General features: G+C 38.0%; 1 protein-coding gene across 1 annotated transcript in view; it reads right to left on the bottom strand.

The window, feature by feature from the left end:
• The window catches only part of ADGRV1 (adhesion G protein-coupled receptor V1), a gene marked incomplete at its 5' end in the record, with an annotated part of 563,397 nt that overhangs the window by 272,572 nt on the left and 265,952 nt on the right, over positions 1-24,873 (bottom strand). The window contains one exon of the mRNA XM_082650308.1: positions 18,768-18,868. Within this exon, the coding sequence (XP_082506434.1) occupies positions 18,768-18,868 (101 nt within the window). The remainder of the gene's footprint in view (positions 1-18,767; positions 18,869-24,873) is intronic.

The following is a 24,873-nucleotide window of genomic DNA, read 5'->3' as shown; positions in this document are numbered from 1 at the left end:
GTGTCACTGATGCTGCTTCCTTTACTCAAAATGCTTTCTTCCCACTGAAAGTCACCTTCTAACTCTGACTATTCCAATTTCATCTATCTGGCTAAAGCCTTCAGTAATTTCCAAGAAAAGGGAAAAGTACTGCTCTATATGATACACATTCATGTACTTGTGACATATGTGCATGTACAGGGTTTTGGGTAGTTTAGTGGATAAAAGAGAATCAGACACACACATGGGTTAAAATCTTAGTCCTGCTTCATAGTTGTGGTATCTTGGGCAAATTTAATTGTATTTTGTGAGCCTTAAACTAAGTCTCGGCTATAGAGTGAAGATGATAATGCCTACTGAGAGCACTATTTTGAGAACAGAATGAAGTAGCCATACTTAAAAGTCTCTGGATTATACCAGGAGCTCAAAAAGAATATTATTAACAATGCCATTACCTCCCTAAAAGTTATATAAATAAAATGGAAAAAATTCTGAACATAGACTCTTTTTTTTTTTTTTGCGGTACGCGGGCCTCTCACTGTTGTGGCCTCTCCCGTTGCGGAGCAACAGGCTCCGGACGCACAGGCTCAGCGGCCATGGCTCACGGGCCCAGCCGCTCTTGCGCCACCAAGGAAGCCCTAAACACAGACTCTTAAAAGAATTTATTTTAACAGAATTAAATTTAAAATTAAATATATGTCACTTACCATTTAGGAAAATGAAGGGAAAAAAGCAAGCAAATCAAAGCAGCACAATGAAAAATAAAATTGAAACTTCAAGAAACAAGGCTAAACCTTGAAAGGAATTGGGGGAAAGGCCACACTTCCTTTGATGAGGGGAATCGGATCTTCCACAATCAAAAGATCCATGTTGGGGGCTTCCCTGGTGGCGTAGTGGTTGAGAGTCCGCCTGCTGATGCAGGGGACACGGGTTCGTGCCCCGGTCCGGGAGGATCCCACATGCCGCGAAGCGGCTGGGCCCGTGAGCCATGGCCGCTGAGCCTGCGCGTCCGGAGCCTGTGCTCCGCAACGGGAGAGGCCGCAGCGGTGAGAGGCCCACGTGCCGGGGGAAAAAAAAAATGTGCACATGTGTCGCCCTTCAGATGCATATGTGAAGTGGGCCTACTTGTGAGTGTAAGACCCATCTTTCCTGTCGCTCTCAAAATGATTTCTGGAAAGATAGTGGGGGCAGGGAATCTTGGGTTCCACTCCTGCGTTGTGAACTGTGGAAGTGAATTCGGAGTCCTCACCCTGCTTTTGCTGGTGGGTGCTCCCTTCCCTTCCTCCTGCTTGCAGACTGGGAGAACAGCAGCAAAAGCCTCCTTTCAAACAAGTCTGAGTCTGTGACCTTATTTCTACAACACTTTCCCCAAGTCATTCTCCCCTTGAAAGCTGAAGTAGGCTTATTCCAGGGAAAGAATTACTCTCATGCAACTGGTCAACGGTTTCTTTTCCCATTTGTTCCAGTCTGTCCACCAAAAGAGATGTAACAAACAAATGTGGTTAGAGTCCTTACCCTCAAGTAAATTATCATCTCTAAGTAGCAAGAAGTATAAATGTGCAGCAACAAAGAATGTGTGACAGCTACACCACATTCATGTAGCTGATTTCATGCTCTCCTTATTTTCTCTTACTCCGTATCTGTATAAGTGGGCCCAGTACTTCTCAGATTACAGTCTTCTTGAGGACATGACTGTGACTACTTTGGTGTTTGCTAGTCAGTTTGATTATTTGTTTAATCTCATGCAGAATTTACAAATGACTATAAAGATAAGAGGTATTTATTAAAAGTATGTCTTTGACTTTTTGTAGTTACCTCCGAAGAAGTAGTAAGAAGGTGCCCTTCAGAATGAGATCCTAATTATCGTTTAGGACTGTCTGCTAAGTACATTTTTTAGATTTATACAAAGCAGTATTCCAAGGGTGCTCTAAACCACTTCCTTCTAAATTTCATGTTACACCGAAGTGGTAAACAATCTTTTCTTCAAGTTGTTTCCTCTCTCATGGCCACCACTGACGCAGACATCAGCTGGAAGAGAGGCCGCCCAGGATTAGGCAGAGTGAGTTATATGTAACTTGTCAGCTACTTGTAAACCCCGAAGAGAGTAAGTCAAATGTCAGGGACTGATTGTGAAGCTGAATTGCTTCCTCTTTTCTAGTTTCTCACAAAACAATTTGAATTCAGCTTCCCCTCGCCCTAACAGCAGCCACTTCTGACGGAAGTCTATTCTCTCGGACTAGCTTCTATTTAGGAAAAAATTGCTTATATTGTTGTTCTCAAGCCTGTTGATAACTTTACACATGCTGAATTTTAAACAACACCACAAATACTTTCCTGTGGTATTTTCACTGCATTTCTCTATGCTCTGAATTCTATCTTTACCTCAAGAATATGAATTCAATAGGAAATTCACAAAGGGTAGTATCACAGAAAATATACACAGGATATATTTCCTACTGTTATACAGTTGGAGTTATCACAATTTCACTGTAGCTTTTTTTCTGGAATTTTGTCCCTAGGGCTTACTTAAAAGGGCATATAAAATGTAGTGTTGTATTAATATTTTTAAATAAGTTTAAATATTGCAATATATATGACTATATTGATTTAGGCCTTTATGGGTCTTTAACATATGATTGCAGATTATATTTGAAATAACATTGAAAAATACTTTATACCTGATCAACTTTTTCCTATTTCTTCACCAAAGCTAACAACAAAGAGTTCATTAGAATTGTTCTGAGGAATTATTCTTTAAAATATGAAATAGCTTTTTATCTCCATGCATAATGAATGCTTCGATTTCTAAAACATATTACCTCATGCATTAATAAACGACCAAAAAAACCCATCTGAACTTCTACTGACACTTTACAGAATAGAGACTTCTGATTTTTTTATGAGCTGTGGTATAGAGTTGGATATGTTAGCCTTTTCAGGTTAGACCAGTTAACACACTTCTAAGAAAAATGCTCATGAGACACAAAAATGTATCTGTGGCCTCCAAATTTTTATCCTAGAAAAACCTATAAGAAATTCTCATTTCCTGTTTCTTCCCCAAATAGCAGTTCTGCTCAGGTCTGGAGACCACTCTCCAGCTCTTCCAGGTCTGCAGCAGAAGTAATTCTCCTTCTGTCACCATCAACCCTTAACCAGTGGAAACATCCCAAAAGCCCTGCGAAATAAACAGAATATAATCCAATGCAGAGCAATCCTGCCAGACACTGCCCATTCCTCTGCCTTTACTAAAGTCTGTATTTTAATTATATGTAGAGTCTACCTGGTAAAGACTTCTCATCTTTCAAGACAGCTTTAGCACTGTCACTGCTATAAAGATTTTCCTGACGCTACCCCTCATCCTGGATAGAATTAAAAACTCCCCTATTTTTGGTTCCCACTGTATGCTGTACAGACTGCCTATCACACTCTATTGCATTCATTTATTTACATGTTTATCCCCTTTGCAGTAGACTATAAATGCACCAGGGTCTAAACTATGTTTTATTTATCTTTATGTCTGCAGTTACTACCAAACAGCTTAATACATTATATATGACAATAATATTTGCAGAATGGGAACAATGAATGGTGGTTGCATATACAAGGAGATAAATTTAAATTGGGTTTCCACAAAAACTTCACAAAAGGTCTTTTTGTTACCTACAGAATAAATATATTTTTCTGCTGCTCTGATTTAGACTCAAACACAAGGTAATAGACAGACCTCCCTGTCCTCATTTGACTTGTCTACATTCACACAAGAGCCTTCAATAATTACCCTGACAAACATTTTCAAAGAGCAATCCCTAATCCTAAGAGTTGAAAGTTGCTCAAGTAAGGACTGTTTGTACAATATAAGACCATTTTTTATGGAGTCTCACAAGCACCTAGTGAGTTAACAATAGTAATGACCATGACCTGAGCTAACTCCAGCACTCCAGCTACTCTGTCTTCCTGGGGTTAATCTCTTAAACTCCTCTGGCCTTTGTACCTCTGTGGAGTGAAGAAACTGTGTAAGCAATACCTACACGCCTCTATTTATATAATTTAACATGCTTATATTGCCCTTCTAAAACAAATATTTATTGAACACTTTTCTAGGCAGATTCAAAGAGGCAAAGAAACTTAACCAATACTTTTACTTTTTTAATTAAAGATTTCCAAGGTACAAAACCATACTCCTTAAAGGCAAAGTCTCTAATTTTTTACAATATTTTTTGGGGGGAAGGAATGGGGTTTTGTGACTGTTTTGTCTCATTAACTCACTTGTAATACCAGGCATTGTAATGAATGCTTTACTCATAAGTTCAAAGGCTTTGGGGATGTTGTATTAGCTATATACAATAAGCTCAGAAACTAACATTGGTTTCATCATGACTCTAAACAAGGCAGGACTGTTCATTATGTGTAGACATATTACAGTATGTTGGGGTATTTCATCCCAGCCCTAATTCCAACACACTACCAATATGACAACCTTGTTACTTGCATCCTTATTTTTAACGGCCCATTTTAATTACTTTGGCACTACAGACATTTACTAGTTAACTATTTACCAGAAGTAGCTATTATAATTAGTTATTATCTATCTTGAGTGTCTACACTCAATCTTAACACAAAACGTTATTCCTATGGGATACAGAAATTTTACTGTGGAATATTGAAAAACTTTTTGTGTACTCCAGTGGCGGGTCTCTCATCTCTAACGTCGCTTCTCAATAAGAAGTTAATGAAGCTACTTTATGAGCCAGTTCTCTATCCTGACACTATGTCCCCAAGCTCCAGAAAACCTTCACATTTGCTATCCAACTCACTTGCACAAGCATCCACTCAAACTCAGGAAGCTGGTTTCAAGAAGTCTCCCTCTCCCCTCGAGTTTCCTCTCCCCTCTCCCTGCCCCATTCTGAGCCGTCAGGTCTGCTTCTATGGAATTCTGAAGGAAGGCGACCCAGGTAACAGAGGCTGTGGAAGGAGGGAGGATTTTCTTGAAGTTCCCCACCAGACATCGAAATGTGTTTTACATGAAGAAAAATTACTAATAGAACCCACAATAGCTAGATTAAGAGTTAAAGGGCTTTAGTGGCTGGCTTGGGATCTTTAACTTCTCTTTATAACTACTTTTGGGGGAAAAGCTAATTGTGAATTGAACATATTTAAATTATAAACCAAAATTTATACTACAATTTATTTATAAGTTGTAGATCACTACAACATTACAATTCTTTAAGAATATGAATAATCTTTTTTTTTTAATTCTGACTTTTTTTAAGGAATTGAGAATACAGGAAGTTTATTTTCATGAGAAAATGGTGATAGATTAGTTTTTTGGGTTTTTTTTTTTTGCCGTATGCAGGCCTCTCGCTGTCGTGGCCTCTCCCGTTGCGGAGCACAGGCTCCGGACGCGCAGGCTCAGCGGCCATGGCTCACGGGCCCAGCCGCTCCGCGGCATGTGGGATCTTCCCGGACCAGGGCACGAACCCGTGTCCCCTGCATCGGCAGGCGGACTCTCCACCACTGCACCACCAGGGAAGCCCGATAGGTTAGTTTTAAATTGAAGACGTTCATTAGGAGCAAGCCTGCAATTTCCTTTCACCTCACTGTTTGTTCTGTTATTCTAACTAGTTTTTATTGGAAATCTAGTACGTGTCAAAAAGTTTTTTGTGAGTGCTAGAAACACAGCAATGAGCAAGACAGGGGAGTCCTGATCTAATGGAGTTTACGTTCTAGGAGAAGGGGAGTAGGGAGCGAGGAAGGGGAATTAATACAACAAATGAACAAGAGGATTCAGATACCGATATATGATATAAAGCAAACATAATGAGGATGTGATATTGTGGGGCGGGAGAGCTACTCAGGGAGGCTGTTCTGAGGTGATACTATGGGAGCTGAGTGTGAATGAAGGATGGATGAATGAATACATGAATGAGCAAAGCACTAGTATAGAACTTTCCAGGCTTAGAGACTAACTGGAACCCAGGACCCAAGACAAGAAGGAGGTGGCATGTTTAAGGCCCTGAAAAGAGTCCACTGTCACTGGTGCTGGGTGAACGGGTGGAGATGGGAGGAGGTGAGATCAATGTAGGCAGGGGTGATCCTCATGGTCTGTTGGATGCAGGTCAGAAGTTTCTCTTTTAGTGCAGTAGGAAGTCACTGAAGGATTTTAGGTGGGAGAGTGACTTGAGCTGATTTAGTCTTGCAAAGGACTACTGTGGCTGCTGAGAAGAGAACAGATTATAAAGAAAGGGGCCAAAGCAAAACCATGGGTAATAATTTGGACACTACTATAAAAGAGAGATGGCTTAGATGAGTATGATAAAGGCAAAGATTGACAGGAAAGGATACAATTGAGATATCCTCTGGAAGAAGAGAGATAAAATGCATTTAATTTCCAAATATGGTTAATCCTATACATATTTTTCAAAGGGGATATCCATACTAAAATAGTTTTAAAACATGCAAAAATTGAGAATATCAATTCAGAAGCTGACTTTCATTTAACTTTGATTTCTGTATTCCAGAAGGATCAAGGGCATAAATTGGGTTGGGGTGCGGCTTAGAGGTGAGCTCTGGGGTTGCTGTGGAATTTCTCCGTTTCCAGGCCCATAAAATCATTTGCACATGCCATCTTCTACACGTGAAACCTGACCAGGAAATGCACTTGGTTGTTGACATGTGACATGTAACTTTTTCAACTTGGCAATAACATTCACGCTTACAACCAAAACATAGTGCCTGAAACCAAGTTCCTCCTCATCCCTGGCAGAACACAAAGTACACGTTCCCAGGAGATGGGATCCAAATGGGGCTCTGCCAGAAAGGTGGTTCTGGACTCACACAACTAACAAGCCGATAGAAAACGCTACTTTACTTGTATAACTGCTGTTATTTTGGCCCTCTTATACACCTTTTGGCATAGTATATGATGTAAAAAAAGAATAGTCGCTTTGCTCAGGAACTTAAAGTTCAGTTAGGCAGATAGGCAATTAAGTGTAAGACACTGTAGGTAAAGCAAGAAGCTAAAATTCAGGCACAGCTTCCTGGGACTTACAGATGTATATGGAAACATAAAAACCAATTTTGTGAGGGCCAGTCACTGAAAAGAGCCACAAAAGGAAGCAAGATGTTGAGGAGCAAAAAGATTAAAGAGAGGCCTACTAACATGATTACTCTAGTAGCAAATGTTAACTATACGTCAATAAAGCTACAAAAATAAAACTGATTGTGGAAATGGGTACACAACTCGGTGAATATACTAAAAGCCACTGAATTGTACACTTTCAATGGCTGCAATGTATGGCATGTGAATTCAATCTCAACAAGGCTTTTTCTTCTTTTTTTTTAAAGCTGTCTGCAGGAGACCATGCTGTTATGCTCCATGGAAGTGGAGGGGAAAGGCACCATTGAAGGGTTCTGAGGTGTCTTTCTCAGACAGAGATGGGGCATTGGGCCTGGGCAAGTAATGTAACCTTTTGGGGTCTCAGATTTTTCATGTGCAATGCAGAGGCAATCATAATAATACTGACGGTCTCACAGGGTGTCGTAAGGATTACATGGAATTACGCAGATCAAGGGCTTACGGTAGTCCTTAGCAGTACTGTTTCGTTAACTAGTGTCCCTTTGTTAAAAATATGCCTATTCCCAATAGGAATAAAACCAAAAATAAGTAAATGGGACGTAATCAAACCTACAAGCTTCTGTACAGCAAAGGAAACCATAAACAAAATGAAAAGACAACGTAAGGACTGGGAGAAAATATTTGCAAATGATGCGACCAACAAGGGCTTAATTTCCAAAATATACAAATGGCTTATATAACTCAAAAACAAAACAAAACAACAAAAAAAACCCAATCAAAAAATGGGCAGAAGATCTAAATAAACATTTCTCCAAAGAAGACATACATATGGCCAATAGGCACATGGAAAGATGCTCATCATCACTATTATTAGAGAAATGCAATTCAAAACTACAAAGAGGTACCACCTCACAACAGTCAGAATGGCCATTATTTAAAAAGTCTAAAAATAATAAACGTTGGAGACAGTATGGAGAAAAGGGAACCCTCTTACACGGTTGGTGGGAACATAAACTGATGCAGCCATTATGGAAAACAGCATGGAGGTTCCTCGAAAAAAAACTAAAAACAGAGTTGCCATATGATCCAGCAATCCCACTTCTGGGCATATGCCCAGACAAAACTATAATTGGAAAAGATGTATGCACCCCTATGTTCATAGCAGCACTATTTACAATAGATAAAACAAGGAAACAACCTAAATGTCCACTGAAAGATGAATGGATAAAGAAGATGTGGTGTGTGTGTGTGTGTGTATCTATCTACCTATCTAGATAGATACACACACACACACACACACACACACACACACACACACACACACTGGAATATTACTCAGCCATAGAAAAGAATGAAATAATGCCACCTTCAGCAACATGGATGAACTTAGAGATTACCATACTAAGCAAAATAAGTCACAAGGAGAAAGACAAATACCATATGATATCACCTATATGTGGGATCTAAAATACGGCACAAATGAACACATCTACATCCTCACAGACACAGAGGACAGATGTGTGGCTGTCGGGGGGTGGGGGGGGAGGGAAGGATTGGGGGTTTGGGATTAGCAGATGCAAACTACTATATATAGCATGGATAAACAAGAAGGTCCTACTATATAGCACAGGGAACTATATTCAATATCCTGTGATAAATATTATTCAGCCATAAAAAGAAACGAAATGGAGTTATTGGTAGTGAAGTGGATGGACCTAGAGACTGTCATACAGAATGAAGTAAGTCAGAAAGGGAAAAACAAATACCATACGCTAACACATATATATGGAATCTAAAAAAAAAATGGTTCTTAAGAACGTAGGGGCAGGACAGGAATAAAGATGCAGACGTAGAGAATGGACTTGAGGACACGGGGCGGGGGAAGGGTAAGCTGGGACGAAGTGAGAGAGTGGCATGGACTTATATATACTACCAAATGTAAAAAAGATGGTTAGTGGGAAGCAGCCGCATAGCACAGGGAGATCAGCTCTGTGCTTTGTGACCACCTGGAGGGGTGGGATAGGGAGGGTGGGAGGGAGATGCAAGAGGGAGGAGATATGGGGATATATGTATATGTATAGCTGATTCACTGTGTTATAAAGCAGAAGCTAACACACCATTGAAAAGCAATTATACTCCAATAAAGATGTTAAAATAAAAATATCCTGTGATAAACCATAATGGAAAAGAATATGAAAAAGAATATATGTATAACTGAGTCACTCTGCTGTACAGCAGAAATTAACACAACATTGTAAATCAACTATACTTCTATAAATTTTTTTTAAAATACCTATTGCAAATTTCAAATGTACACACATCCACATTCCCAAGGTCAAACCATATACACACAGACACACATGCAGTTTTTTTTTCAAATATCTATCTATATCTCTACCGTTCTTAAGGTTCTAACAATGCAACACAAGCAATAAAGACACAACACTTAGAAGATACTTAAGATTAGGAGGAAAAAATCACATTTGAAAAATATAAACAAAGCAAAAATTAATATAGTGTCTAAAGATAATGCAGACCAACATAAAAACCCTTCTGGGAGAGTACAGTGAGAGGTGTGATAATAGGCATGATAGAGGCAATTATTTAAAAACGGTGGGGCTGAAGAAACTTTCACCTCCCTTGCTGTTGATTTAAGAAAACCTCCGGAAGAGAAAAGCAAGCTCAGCTCTCCAGAGGGCATTAGGAAGCGTTGGACTCAGAGCAGAACCCAACGGGCCTCTGCAGTGTTGTGTGGCAGCAGGAATCATCCTTACCCTCCGCCTTTGCCCCTCGTTTGTTCCCTAGGCCTTGTGTTTCAAGATTTTTGAACATGACCTATTATCCTCTTAACAACTCTGCAAGGCAGGCATTCTTATTATTTTTTTTTAATTTTTTTTTTTGCTGTACGCGGGCCTCTCACTGCTGTGGCCTCTCCCGTTGCGGAGCACAGGCTCCGGACGCGCAAGCTCAGCGGCCATGCCTCACGGGCCCAGCTGCTCCGCGGCATGTGGGATCTTCCCGGACCAGGGCACGAACCCATGTCCCCTGCATCGGCAGGCGGACCCCCAACCACTGCGCCACCAGGGAAGCCCAGGCATACTTATTATTTTTCCAATGATTTTCTGATTGCAGCTCAGAGATATTCCCCCATTTGGTCCTCTAATTCCAAAAATGGGACTCTTCCTCCTACATTCCATATTTGTTACTTAAAGTTCTTTAGAGCTATCATTAAACTTTCATAAAAACATTTTTTCTCAGATGCTGATTTTCCTTACTTAGGGAGATCAAAAGAAGACTTTTAAAAGTCAAGGATAGTTTATATTTTTGAGGCTGTAACAGAAGATTCCAAACTGGTATTTTCTGGTAAAGTCTGGATTTGCTTCATAATTTTTCCTAGTAACAAAAGCCATGTTGCAAACATGATAATGTCACTGTAGCCTCATTCAGAATATTACTCACTCTTTCTGTTGCTTTGCTACTTCAGCACTTGGGAAAGTTTGAATTTCCCAGTAGTGTGACCATGATACTATTTTTGTATCTTCAGCGTCCACTTATTTTCAATTTAGTGAATCTACGGTTGAGCTGAATTTTGAAAGCTTGCTGGAAAAAAGGAGCTGGATTTTATTATTAAAAGATTTTAAGAATAAAAAATTTTGACACATAAATATGTTCTTAAGAAGAAAGCAAACATGAAACTTATTATTTCTTCAAGTTTTCCTCCATTTAAATACCAATATCATCTTAATCCCTCAAAGCACATACTTGTGAATAGCATAATATTAATATTTTTGGTTGTAGAATGGATTATAACATTATTTGATAAACACTAGCTACAGATTTACTTCATGACTGACTGCAAGTTTACGTGAAATTCAATAATAATAATACCAAAAATGTAAGGTCATCAAAGAAAATTTGGATTCAAGAAATGCAGGGAAAAAACGAGCTCAAACTAGAGCTTTAATTGTCTCCTAGGTATAACATGATTAGGTTAGGCACACGAGCAGGAAGTTACTTGTCTTAGGCATAAAAAATGTCAAAGTAATCAAAAAGTATAAATAAAAACATGGATCACGGAGAAATTTACCAATTCCTATTACCCTTTCATCAAACTGCTAAAGAAAGTTCTATTTCAAGAAAATAAAAATACCAATGTGGGAGGGGGAGTGGGATGGGAGAAGAGGAGACCTACCCCTTTGGTGGGTGGTAGCTGATAGCCCCAGGGTCCAGCTTCCCTTCAGCGAGCTTTTTATATCAGAGGCGCCAGAGCTGTTCCCACTTCTTGTGCCCCAACAGGTCCCTTCTTTCACCGCCAAGCTTCTCTCAGGTGTGGTCTGAACAACCCTTCCATTTCCTCCCGATCGACTGAACTCCCTAACCTTTTGTGTCTTATTTTCATCATCTCTCACCAAGGTTTCCAGTGACTTTGTTCTTGCCAAACTGGAGGACTAATCTCCCACTGATGCTAAATCCTTCCATTTGAAACATCTTTTCCTTCCTTGGCCTCAGAAACTTTAACTATGCTTTAGTTAGCTGCTTCTAACGATCCTTCTCATTCCACACAGCACAGTGTCTTAAAACACACAGATTTTGGAAGCAGATGGACTTGAGTTCAGACCCTTCCAGCTGCCACATTCCAGCTCTGAAGGTTAGGGCAGGTAACTGAACTTCTTAGTCCCATTCTTTCCATTTGTAAAATAGGGATGATAAAAGTACCCACCTCATCTGGTTGTTACAAGGAGTGAATAAAGCAATACATGTAAATGTTTTACGGCACAGTTCAGTGCCATAAAGGCAAGCCCTTGTGACATTAGTTACATGTATTCTATAATCAGGTTCTCTCCTCAACCTGTCCCAAAGAACTATTTTATAGTGTCAACACTTGTTTATGTAGCTAACATTGAAATCACTAGCTTAAATGTGCTATGGGAACTCTAAATTCCTAATGCCCAAAATTGCATGTATCCTTCTCCATCTATTAAAACTTCAAATGACTTAAATAAGAAAAGGCTATCTATCTCTTTGGTGATAGGGTAAATCTCATTAATTCACGATTTATGAGGCAGTATACGTAGTGGTTAAAGGGTGCTTACGCTCAATTTCCAGTTCTGTAACGTATCGCTCCATGACCTAGGACAAATAACTTAAAACTCTTTGTGCCTCGGTTTCCTCAGTTGTAAAATAGGAAGAGTACTAGTGCCGACCTCATATAATGCTTAGTAGGTATTATATTAATGTTTATTAACACGTTTATTAAATAAAATAAAATTTACAGTGTGACCTTTGTATTGATTTAAATAGAAAACTAAAACAGTAATACTTTCATAGCACAAAACAGGGTGTTTTTTATTAGTTCCTCTTCTTTCCTTTGAATTTTCATTGCCACTACCACTGTCCACTGCCACTGGTTACGTGACCCAACATAACCAGATGATGGTAGAAGCTCCCCACCCTGCCTCTCTAAACCCATCTCCAGGCATTCTTCTATTTTAATCCATTTTTTATTTAAACCCTAATTGCCAGATCAATCCTTTGGAACAATCCTTTCACACTGTGCCCTTTCGGACTACTCCATTGGTGACTCCCACCAATTCTCAGACAATATACAACTACCTCACCTTTGATGGCTTATCTAGTTCCCTATGCCAGGGGCAGGTCTTACCTAAGTGGAATTCCCAGGGTCACTAAACCCTTCAGGTCTTTATTCTTGTTCTTTTCCCCTGCCTAGAATGTGCCACATCCTATTTCTTCAAATCTTATCCATCTTTCAACAACCGAGTCTGATTCCACTTGCTCTGTGGAGCCTTTTCAAGCTAAGGCCCTCACCCACAGCTTATGCAATACTACCTAGTATCCTAGAGAAGAGGAGACTTTCTTCTACATACAACTTGGTTCTTACCATAAGGTTCATTTTCAGACTGTTATCTACGTGCTTCATGTGTATATATCTTGCCTGGTATTTCCCACTGCACAATCTCAATACTGTGCATATGGTAGATGAGGTGGAAGCAGATGAGTTCATAGATGAATGATGATCCTGATGGGGGATAAGTAGGGTTTGTTCAATTTTTTTTTGCTTTAATTTCACTGCTGGATGATTGAATGGGCATTCATAGTCATGAATAGTGATACTATTTTGGCCACATTAATGAGCATACCTAAACTAGAATCAAATAGTTTAATAAGTTCAACTCAAATGTATATTCATATCTGTGTGCAGAATGCTCTTTATTCATGTTCACCAAATTAATGTCTATGTGAAGGAAAGGTACAGTTAAATACCTAACAATTTTTTGTATAAAAAATAAAAGCCTTACATACTCAATACTATTGAAGTGGAGGCGCTTACAAGCTCTTTATAGGAAAGACATGGTGGTAGAGGTGCTGGTTACACCTTCTTTCTAGTGGTTTACGTCCATGTACAATACCGAGAAGTTCTGCAAGTGTGAAATGCTATGAGAAAGACCAAAATAAAAGTCTGGTCTGCACTCTCAGTCCTACATTAGTTCCCATGTCTGAGGATCTTTTCTTAGTAACCCAGGAGGAAGAAAAGAAAGCCAGAAGGAAACGGTTCCCGAAGTTTTCCCTTCAGGATGGAAAGATAAATGTTTGTAAGCGGTTTCAAGGCAATGACACTTTAAATGAAGTAAAAATTTAATTAATGGAATTTCTTACAGAAATTATTTTTAGAGTAAAGAAAATAGGTTAGTACTATGGGTTTAGTAATAATAATAATAGTAATAATAAAAACAATAACAGCAACAGCAGCAACAACAACCAGAAATGTATCTGGGTCCTAACAGAGCTAACCTAATCTCTCAACTAGTGGGATCCAGAAACCCACCCAGACTTAATGATTTAGTATCTGAATTTTAACAAGATGCCTACATCCAACTTTAGGAAACACTTTCCTAATCCATTTACATCTACACGAACAAATGATCATAAATGTTTCACTGAATAATGATCCTTCATGCTTCCCAATCCTCAAAACAAGGTCCAATTTTTATTCTTGTACTCAAACTCTTAAATTCCTTTTTCTTAAATAACAAAAGTAGAAATAACAAAGGATACCCTGCTTAACAAGCAATTAACTAAAACTTCCAGCTAATGAAAAATCTGTTCTGAGTAATGAACATTTTACAATTTCTGTCTGACTCTGCTTCAACCCAAAAAGATATGCCTATAAGATACATGTTTTCAGACCCTTCACACACAATGACTTTCCTGAGCTGACAGACTCAACACAACAGTGCAAGCTGCCAGGAGAGAAACCAGACCCTGGAGTAGCCATAAGGAATCAGTACTGAAGAGGTCACAGTTGGCTTCTGGCTTCCTTCACGTACAGCCAATGATTCTGCATCTCAAAAATACTAGATACTCAAAGCTAAAATAACATAAATTGCAGATTAAAGCAGAATCTATTGGCAGGAGTATCTACACAGAATCCTACCCGGGAAACAAAATGACATTGCAAGACGACATCCCAAAGCATTACAGAATGAGGAAACAGGACTAGTCACTTACAGTCCAACTTTTTGCTAAATTCCAGAGGACTGTCCTCTGAATTTTAAGGCGATTTCCTTGTCCCTTCTTAAGGAGAGGGCCTATGGAAGCTAAAACTCCCATACATCCAGCGGCTACCCAAAATTCATATTTAAGTATTTCAAATTCTCAGATATTCGGTGTCATCTGAATTCAGAGAGTATTTTTACATACATTTTTTGCTAGACTAATTTGCTCTTCAGTTTCAGAAAAAGGTGCTTAAGCCATGCAAACAAAAAACAGAGAAAACAAACAAACAAACGTTTCCCTCTGGTTAAGTTTATTAATCAGAGTAAATGCAGTGCTATCTTATCATCTTTCTATGAGGAAACTTCTGTTCTTTTTTTAGATTTGGAGAATTGCTTTTCCTGACAGAACCCCCAGAACTGAGAACCCTGAACTGCAAACTTGTCCTTTGTCCTAGTTGTTTACCAGCCTTATCAGGGCACACATGGGCTGGCAATGTGATTCTAAGATAAAAATTCCTAAGATATAATTAGATGTTTTTCCAAGAAATATCACCAATGCCATGAAAATTTGTTTGCTCTCTTCTCCTTCATATTTAAAGATAATGATCTCACAATTTCTTGCCATTTAATCATTTTCTTTTAGATGAGTGAGAAACATTAACTTGGCACTGAAGAAAAATACATACTTTTTTTTTTTTTTTTTTTTTTTTTGCGGTACGCGGGCCTCTCACTGTTGTGGCCTCTCCCGTTGCGGAGCACAGGCTCCGGACGCGCAGGCTCAGCGGCCATGGCCCACGGGCCCGGCCGCTCCGCGGCACGTGGGATCCTCCCGGACCGGGGCACGAACCCGTGCTCCCTGCATCGGCAGGCGGACTCTCAACCACTGCGCCACCAAGGAAACCCCGAAAAATACTTTTAAAATAAACAATACTGAAAACACAGATCTTATCTTAAAACTTCTGCGACATTTAAACATACTTTTCTCCAACAACACACTTCTTAAAGCTTATACAACATAAATATAATGAAAATAATGTTATACCCCTGAATTTAACTATAAATGATAAATGACAGAAAGATATAGTCCAAGCTAGTGATGCACAAGCTTTCTTACCGTACCTTTCAGACTCATTAGTTCAATTCTGAACAAAGGGGATAAAAAGAGAAAGGTAGAAAATCACAAATGCATGTTTGCTAAGTTGCAGAAGAATACTCTCTAGCCCAGTGCAAGAAGTGCTGTGAAAACATCTTAAGTTCTCTACTGAACTCCATCTTTGCTAGAGACTAAAAACCGGTTTTGCAAAAAAAAAAAAAAAATCTTTTACTGCCACCTGCTGGTAATTTATAGTCAGTGGTTCTCAAAGATGCTTGAACGACACAAATTCTAGATTAAAGCAGAATCTTTTGTCTTTTAAAGGAAGAACATTAGATACAATATATGTTTTGAGAAACACAGACTATCACATTTTCCTGATGCTGATTGCTTCCCTCACTGACACACTGCCCTAAAAGGAAGTCAGAGGCCATTACATTTTTATTCTTCCCCTTTCCACAAAAGCCATTCGACTTAGTCCTAGGCCAGCAATAAAGATTTAAAACCAAATGGTCTTGGCAGACCTGTCTACAGAGTATTCACAACTCAAACACTTGAGGTCAGCTAGAGAAATTTTACTCTTTTAGCCAAAGACCCACAGGCCAAACTGTATTTTTTAAGACTTCTCTACAGGAAACTTAAACTATAAGAATGTGAACATATAGTTGATGGAGGATCCCAAATGAGAGGTCCAAGACTGGAACTGGAATCCCCCCACTGGCAAGATTCTGTAACTGGAGATATAAACGTGATTTTAAAATTCATAAATGAAAGGGTAGGCCCAAGTTCCTGCAGTCAGCTTCATTCCTTTTTTTTGGAGAGTCTAAGAATTTTTCAAAGGCTTTGCTAAAAGGTTTTAAAGGAGAAAATTATTCTCTTTAATTTAGAGAGTATTTTTAAAAATCAAAGTAGATAGGTAAAACATTTTGAGGAAACAGTACTTTCTATCCACAACCTATCAACAATTCTTCCTGCCAAAAATAAACTACGGAAGTTCTTTTTTAGTTACGTCACATGACAAGTCATACATTGTAGGATTTTTCATGCCACGTTGCTTTATCTATTCTAAAAATATACTGAATAACATGGATTTGACTATTTTCTCCAAAATTAATGTTAAGTATAATGTGACTCTGAAGGCAGTGTCCCAAGATATAAATCCTGTCTTTTTTTTACATCCCTAGACATGAGCAAATTTGTCTGCTAGGACACTGAAGAGTTGTCTGTAATTCTATGGTTCTATAATTAAGACTTGTACAAATTCTGCTGCCAAAAAATCACCAGAGTGGGTGGTGAATACAGCCAAGTAAACTCTAATTATGGAAGGTGGGTTTTCTAAGATCTTAAATACAAGAAGCAAAGGCAAGATCAGACAACTAAGATAGCTACCAAGGCAATATAAATAGTCTCGTCAAACTCAATGTAAGCCCCCCTTTGGTAACAGCTGTTACCTCTCATAGTTCATAGGTACTTTAAAAGCACAATCTGGAATCTTCTACTTAGAATTCAGCACTTCATTGTTCCCTAAAAAATAGAGTTATGAAATTTACTCATGTCATTTTCACTCCTGGGACCAAAAAAGGCAAGAGAAGTCCAATGTCCCAGATAATCTTCCATTTTATATTTCAGCTCCTCCTCTAGTATTATTTTTAAAGGTTCTGTTTGGAGTTCAATAGAATGCCATTAGCATTCTAAAATGCGTGCAACTCCTAAGTGTAAGGACAGCACAATAAATTTACGTAAACTGAACACATGCATACACCAGCACACAATCAGGCACCAGCATTTTCTGCACTTCAGATGTGCACCCACCTACCCAGAAATGAGGAAATTTTATAAAACAATATTACAAAGTTTTCTCAATAATAACATCATATAGTGTATTCTTCCGGTTGAAACTGTAATTACAGTCTTCAAGTAGAAGTGATTATGCTTTTTCCTGTTTGCTTATATAGATGTCTATGCCCATCTTACTCCTAATCAACAAACTGCACGAATTTCTCATTTGAGCCCACCCCAAATATCACCTCCTCTGTGAAGACTTCCCTTACCTTCGCAGAAATATTAAGTCCTCAACTATATTTACAAATAGTCTGTGTTCACACTAATTACACTGCATTAGAGTTATTTGTATGTACATCTACTGTTCCAGACTGTGAATATCTTATGGACAGAAAAGGCATTTAATTTCATCTTTTTGATCTACCTTCTGGGCTTTAAACTGTGTGCTTTAAAATGCATGCTAATGAATGACTCAATGCTTTTCACACTATTTCTTCTGCCATAGAAACGGTTTTTCAAAAAAGAATGTTCTACCAAACTGTATTCTATAATATTAAATGAAGCAAAATATATTATCCGGATGTCTTAAAGTATATATCATTTTGGGCTTCCCTGGTGGCGCAGTGGTTAAGAATCCACCTGCCAATGAAGGGGACACGGGTTCAAGCCCTAGTCCGGGAAGATCCCACATACCGTGGAGCAACTAAGCCCATGCACTACAACTACTGAGCCTCTGCTCTAGAGCCCGCGAGCCACAACTACTGAGCCCCCGTGCCACAACTACTGAAGCCCGCACACCTAGAGCCCGTGCTCCACAACAAGAGAAGCCACCGCAACGAGAAGCTGCACAGGGCAACGAAGAGTAGTCCCCGCTCATCACAACTAGAGAAAGCCTGCGCACAGCAACAAAGACCCAATGCAGCCAAATATAAATAAATAAATAGTATATATCATTTTAATGCTCTCCATATAAAGGATCTGTAACAGAGCATATTTTATTCAGATTAAATTAAAATGTGCTCATTTTAACATATATACACATTAGTAATACATAAATTGACAATATGATGCTTCATGATAAGCAGCAGTTATTTTCTTGTAAGCGGTGACACGAAGGTATTTCTCTGTAGAAAGTTCACAAAAGACACTTTTTAGACCTGATACTCTCATTTCCTCTTACTGCTCTCCTTCCCCAGCCTCCTCCACTACAATTTAAACAAGCTTATTTCAACTAAATTGAGATTAAACTTTACTTATACTCAAGGATCACAGAAGAAGAAACATGAACATCACATGAAAGTGGGAAATCCCAGCGCTCTCCTACCTGTGTACCTAAGCTGGCTGCCATCATGTGAGTCAGAAGTTTAGCTGCAAACATGGAATACTTGGCACAGAAGATATGGGAAAGAACAGCCAGGCAGAGACCTGTAGAAACAAAAAAAGCCCATGTGTGGTTTTACAATCCATGAATAAACAGAAGCATGGTAAAATCTCTGGAAAGGGTAAGCACATAAGGCCGCATAGCACAACATCTCAGGAAACATTCATGTTCCAATTTTAATCCAGTCCACTTGACAAGACATATAAAATCCTCACAGTTATTAAGCCCAAGGGTAACTTTAAATTTCAAATATCTACTTGCTTATTTCCCTACTAAAAGGAAAGCACAAATTAAGCAGATTAATAATTTAGACAAGTTTTACTGTTTAAGAAAAGAATCAAATTCCAATCTAATTTTCCATGATCAGGTGGCTTGCTAAATAGAGATATTTAGGGAGGTGAATAGGATTTTTCAGGCATAAAATTGTGAATGGTGCTACCAAAACTCAGGTTTGGTAATTACCCGTTTTTGTCTACTAGAAATAATTATGTAATTACAACAGTGGTGATTATGAATTTTTAAAGCAACCTTATGCTCCTGGGTGCCAAAACCAGGAACAAAATGTGTTCTTTCTCACTGAGATGATTTTTAACCTAAACATCTACATTTCCAAGTAGTGTGAAGAACATTATTCTTATTTTCTTTAAATCTACTTGAATTCACCTACCTATACTACTTCAAGGGGAAGATAAGAACCTCAGGACTAACGCATAAATCTTTTATCTTGCAATTTGTATAAATTTCTTTTAATGTTAGGTTTTAAATGTAGAACGTATATATATTTTGAAAATATTTCCTGCCTTTTAAAATTTAAATGTGCTGCACAAAGTAACCTATTTGCTTTATCACTTAAGCCTTTTACTCCACTCTCATCCTCAGTAGGGTTATTTTGTCTAAGAAGTGTTGAAACATAACAACTGGCTTGTGTATGCTGCTTTGCCCTGTACGCTGCATGTATTAGCTCATTCATCAACGCTTCCGTGGCAAGCAGGAGACGCTGCATTTGTTTGACATTTTGTTTCTTCATTATCTTTTCTGAAGCCATGGAACAAACTTCTCAAGTACGTACACCACACGTTGGCATAAGTGGACTGGGCATCTGCAAAATGCGCACATGGGGTCTGTGACTAATTGTCAGCACAGAAATGCCTCTCAGAAATCCTTCTGGGAAAAGCTTTCAATATGCTTAGGTTTGCGTTAGGTAGACAAAGTTCCACACAGGAAGTGAGGCTTTGCATTAGCCAAGGCTTTCAGCCTAGAAATTTGGCCAAGAAATCAGGAGTAATCCACTTTTAGGAAGGCTGCCATGAGGTGTTCTGGGACAGGTGCGCAGGTCCTGGGGCTGCCTGCCCAATCCACCCACACAGGTACACAGTATAGCCAGAAACTGCATTGTTACTTAGGTAGCTTATAAACTATTTAAGCTGTTGCTCCAAACTCACAAATGTACACTTTGAACTTCCTGTGATGGTCAGAGTCACCTTCAACTGAAGGTTCAGGTTGAGTGTGACAGTGTGTGTGGAGGGGGTCTGTGTGTGTTACCACACTGACTTAAAAGCAGGGCCTTGGAAGTCTCATTTCATTGTCGGCCACATGATCACAAATATGTGCTTTACTATGAGTTTACTGTGGTGGATGGTAACAATATGAGGCAAGGGGATTAGGGCTGGGCAAAGGAGAAATACTCCTGAGTCAGCTGTTTCTTTCTAGTTCACAAGAAGAACTTATTCACAGCCTTTTCCCCTAACTTGGTAATTCGCCACTATACTCCCATTTCATGATATAAATTTAGTACAGTTAAACTTGACCAGATCAGTAATATTTAATTAAGTCTATTAAGCTTCAATTAAAATGCTAGCATGACACCTGGTGGCAGTCCAGGATTCAAAGCCAGTGGCAGGAGAATGGGCTAGGTTCTATTAGCCTGTAAGTGTAATGTATGATGATTATCTAGATGCATTTTTTATTTAGGAGAAAAGAATGCGGCTAAAAAAACCTCAAGCAGCCTAGCCTCAACTGGCCTTGGGAGAGATACTGAATAGATTTAAAGAAATAAATACTTCAATTACCAAGTTCCTAAACACTATATAAGTATTTATCTTTTATTTTCTTATCTGATATTGAAGAGCTGTATTCAGCAAACATAATTGAAATTTACAAGTCAGTTTTTTAAAAATTGTAACTTTTTTTTGGTTTAAATTCCCTTAATATGTAAATCACAGGGTACAAAAAGGTATAATTATAAATAGAAATTTTTAAAAATAAAGTGTAACAATTCCAGGTATTACCTAAAGGTATACTCTAAACAGGTTTGTAAAAACTGATTCCTTGGCAATTATGTAGAAAACCAAGTTGCTGATTGAATAATTTTCATTTGCTTTTTCCCCTAGCACTATGTAGGTTACAGAATCCGTTGGAAAAAGGCAATTAATCAGTTTACTAACACAAATAACTTTTCTATATGATTAGACAGTAAGATGGAAGATAAATTACCCTTAACAAAATAATAACATTGATAATCTTTGATTTAGATAAGAAAAACTCTAAAGAACCGCTGGATTCTTTTGCTATTACCAAAGTGGACCAAAGATCTTATCTATCTATACAATATTCGAATGTTTGTATGTGTATATACATATGTACTGTTTGTATATGAATATAGATATCCAGTAAATAACTACTGTTTGGCATCACTTACAAACGGGACATACTGTCCAAATCACTGAAGTTTATCCCTCCACAAGCCAAACATTAACACTTTTTCCCAGGAAAATCTCTTTAAAATATTTATAAATTTTGTATTGCGTTACTTATGTATCTCTGCCTTCTCTACAGATCAATCTAAAACCCAAATGATCACTGGATTATTATATCAGTTATTCGCTTGTTAGCTTAGGTTTTTTTCTCTTCTCCCACCTAATGATAGCTGTAACTGTCACCTTTTTTACTTTTTGTTGCTCATCTCTATTGATTCCCATATTCCTGCAACTCTCCCTTCAGCGTGATGCCTCTTGATTACAGCTACTAATAAGCTAAGGACAGGAAAACAAAGTTGTCAATCCTGAAAAGTTTTCTAGGGTGAACAAAAGTCAATACGAAACACCTTAGAGTACACAAGTTCTGTGTATTAGAGGGAAGGGTTTACTCCAGAGGGAAGAGGTTGCCAGGAGATCAGCCTCTGGGTGACCTATGAAGTTCAATACAGTAGCCACTAGCCACATGTGGCTATTTAAATGTTAATTAATTTAAATTAAATAGAATTAAACATTCAGGCTCCAATTGTACCAGCCATATTTCAAGGGCTCATAACCAGATGTAGCCAGTAGCCACCACACTGAAGAGGGCAGAACATTTCCATCATCGAAGAAAGATCTACTGAAGAATGCTGTGTTAAACTGTCCCAAGACTGTTTATGAAAGGTCACAGAACACAATTCTGGTCAAAGAGACGTGCAGGAAAACGCTCTGGGTGGTTTTCAGGAAAGTTTTCATTGCTCTTAAAACTGGATCCAGATAAGTGCTTTTCCCTTGGCAAGCCTAGGCAGAGTTGTGGGATACTTAGAGCTGCTGCAGCCAGCTCAAGACCACGTAGGGGCAAGGCGGAGAAAATAAAATAAAACCTTTGAGGAGAGCAAAAGAGACAAATGTAAAGAGGCTGGGCCCCTGATGATGCCATTGGGGTGCTGAACTAATCAACCCTGAAACTAAATTCTGCCTATTTAAGATATTTGACTTGCTTTCTGTCACTTGCAATCAGGGCCATCCTAAACAATACATGTTATTATCGATACATAGCTAGAGAAATCCAACATTTTTATGCCATGTCAGAATTAGACTAAGCTCTCTGACTTCTATCACCTGCAGTAACCCCTTAAAACTGCTTTTTTTTTTAAGTTCTGACATTTTTTCGATTCTTCTTGTCAATAACTCCCCATTAGATAGAATGAAACTGTTTTGATAATTATAATGGCTATCTTAGGACAACGATTACTGTGAATATGAACTTAATATCTTTAGAAGAATCTGACACAGAAATTGAGTAAATATCTCTTATATTTAAAAATAATTAAAAATGAATGGGTGGCATCTGATAGAGGTTTTTTTTCCTAGAAAAACAATTAGACTATCAGCTTGTAAAATATAAAAGCACAACTAGAATATTCTTTTTTTTTTTTTAGAATAGTCTTGCAGTTTAATAAACCTGAACAAAAGAATAAGCATGCTTCAAAGTATTCTGGATTGGGCTGATTTACTTATCCTGTAAGTCTTAGTATTTAGCAATTTATAGACAATTATCTCCTGTTACTTACTGTAAACAATGACATTGTGTTGGCACTTAGATACTTAGTAATCTATAGAGTAAATAAAACTATTCATCATTTAAAAGGGAAAGCTTTAGTTTGACTAATGTGTTAAAGCATTTCTCCATCATAAGAGAACAAAAAAGAACAAATGTGAGGTCTCAGCTTAAAAGCACTTCAAAACAGGAGACTCACCCTCCTACAAGTACATCAAACATGACCTAGTTCATGTATTGATGTTAAAAACGAAGTGGATTATGGAACGTTACAGCATCTCATTAAGTTCATAAGGCCATATGGATTGTACTCCAGAGTCAAAATTAGGATGATTTTAACCCAATGTCTACCTCTGATAGATCAACATCAACAGAGTTATGGGAAGCAGAGCAGGTTTCTTTGATATTATTCTCCGAATAGTAATAGTACCTCAAACCATGCTTAGGTTCCTCAATAACTATAAAATTATGGCATTATCATCTAAAGTTATTGTAAGTTGTGATTCTTCCAAATCACCTTTGAGGCGAGTCCCATAACGTTACACTGCTGTGCAGTTATTTACTCGTCCTTTCTATCTTTTTTTAGCTTCAAGGGATAACTTTAATTTCTTGGAATTAGATAAACTGGTTTACAATTTTAAAAGTCACAGGTATATAGCCTAGTCTTTCACCTTTCTAAATGGAGGATTATTAACTTCTTGGCCTACATGCCCATTTCATACACTTGGATCATTTTAGTTGCTCTGCTCTAGTAAAGTAACCAGAACTGTAAACTAGAATTGGAACAGATACACTGTGATCTATCCTGATTTTTTTTAGAAAGGGTTTAATTTCTGTCTAATTGTATGTTACCGCATTTCATGAAAAGAGTTTGTCAGATTGCTTCCAAATTCAGAGGGATATTTGGTGTGGCCTGACCTAAATTAGAGAATGTGTATGTAAGATATATAAAAGTCTCTTGCCTCCTTCCTGGGGGCCCTCAGAGTGATAGAATGTCATCCTCCCCAGAAGCTGAAACTGAGCACAAAGATAGGACTTTATGTCTCCTGATCCACAGAACGTGCAATCCATGTTACAATATGTCATGGACAGAGGGGGAAAAAACCCAATAATTTCAAATATGAGTCCAAGTCAAAAGTAATAAATGTAGATATTAATATTTGGGTGTTGGTTCTCAAATACATGAGTAAATCTATGCAGACTTTTCAAGAGTTAGTTGCAAAAATGCATATTTATTAACAATTCTCTCAGGAAATATCTTACAGTCCTGCTAGTCTTCTAAAAAAAACCAAGGTAACATTCTCTCTTTAGTTTTTAAAACTCTTTGCTTTGATGTTTAGTATTTAGAACAAGCAAAGGATTTTTGTGGGTTATATTAGCACTTAGATTTATGTCTCTATGGAAATACATGAAATGATATCTAAATAGATTTTATTTCAGCATTTTACCTTTTGGCTCTATTTCATCAGTCTATGAAATTTCTGTAAATAGATTGCATCAAAGTAAAATAGGATGTCTCCATCTGATTTTGGAACTCTGTGTACCTAGAAGAATCTATTAAGCAAGAAACATCATTCTTATGGAAGATGCTATTAAGAATAAGAAATTATTAACTTTTGTTACTGAATCTAAGTTAGGTTTAGAATTAAGATACATTAAGGAAAATGTATAACTTTATAAAATGAAATTATAATGAAAATATTTTAACTAGGACACAGAACATTAAATTATAGTAGAAAGATTTAACAACCAG

The sequence above is a fragment of the Grampus griseus genome (assembly GCF_964374135.1).
Source record: "Grampus griseus genome assembly, chromosome: 3".
NCBI lineage: Eukaryota > Metazoa > Chordata > Mammalia > Artiodactyla > Delphinidae > Grampus > Grampus griseus.
Note: the sequence above shows the minus strand (reverse complement) of the source record. Positions and strands in the feature narration are given on the sequence as shown.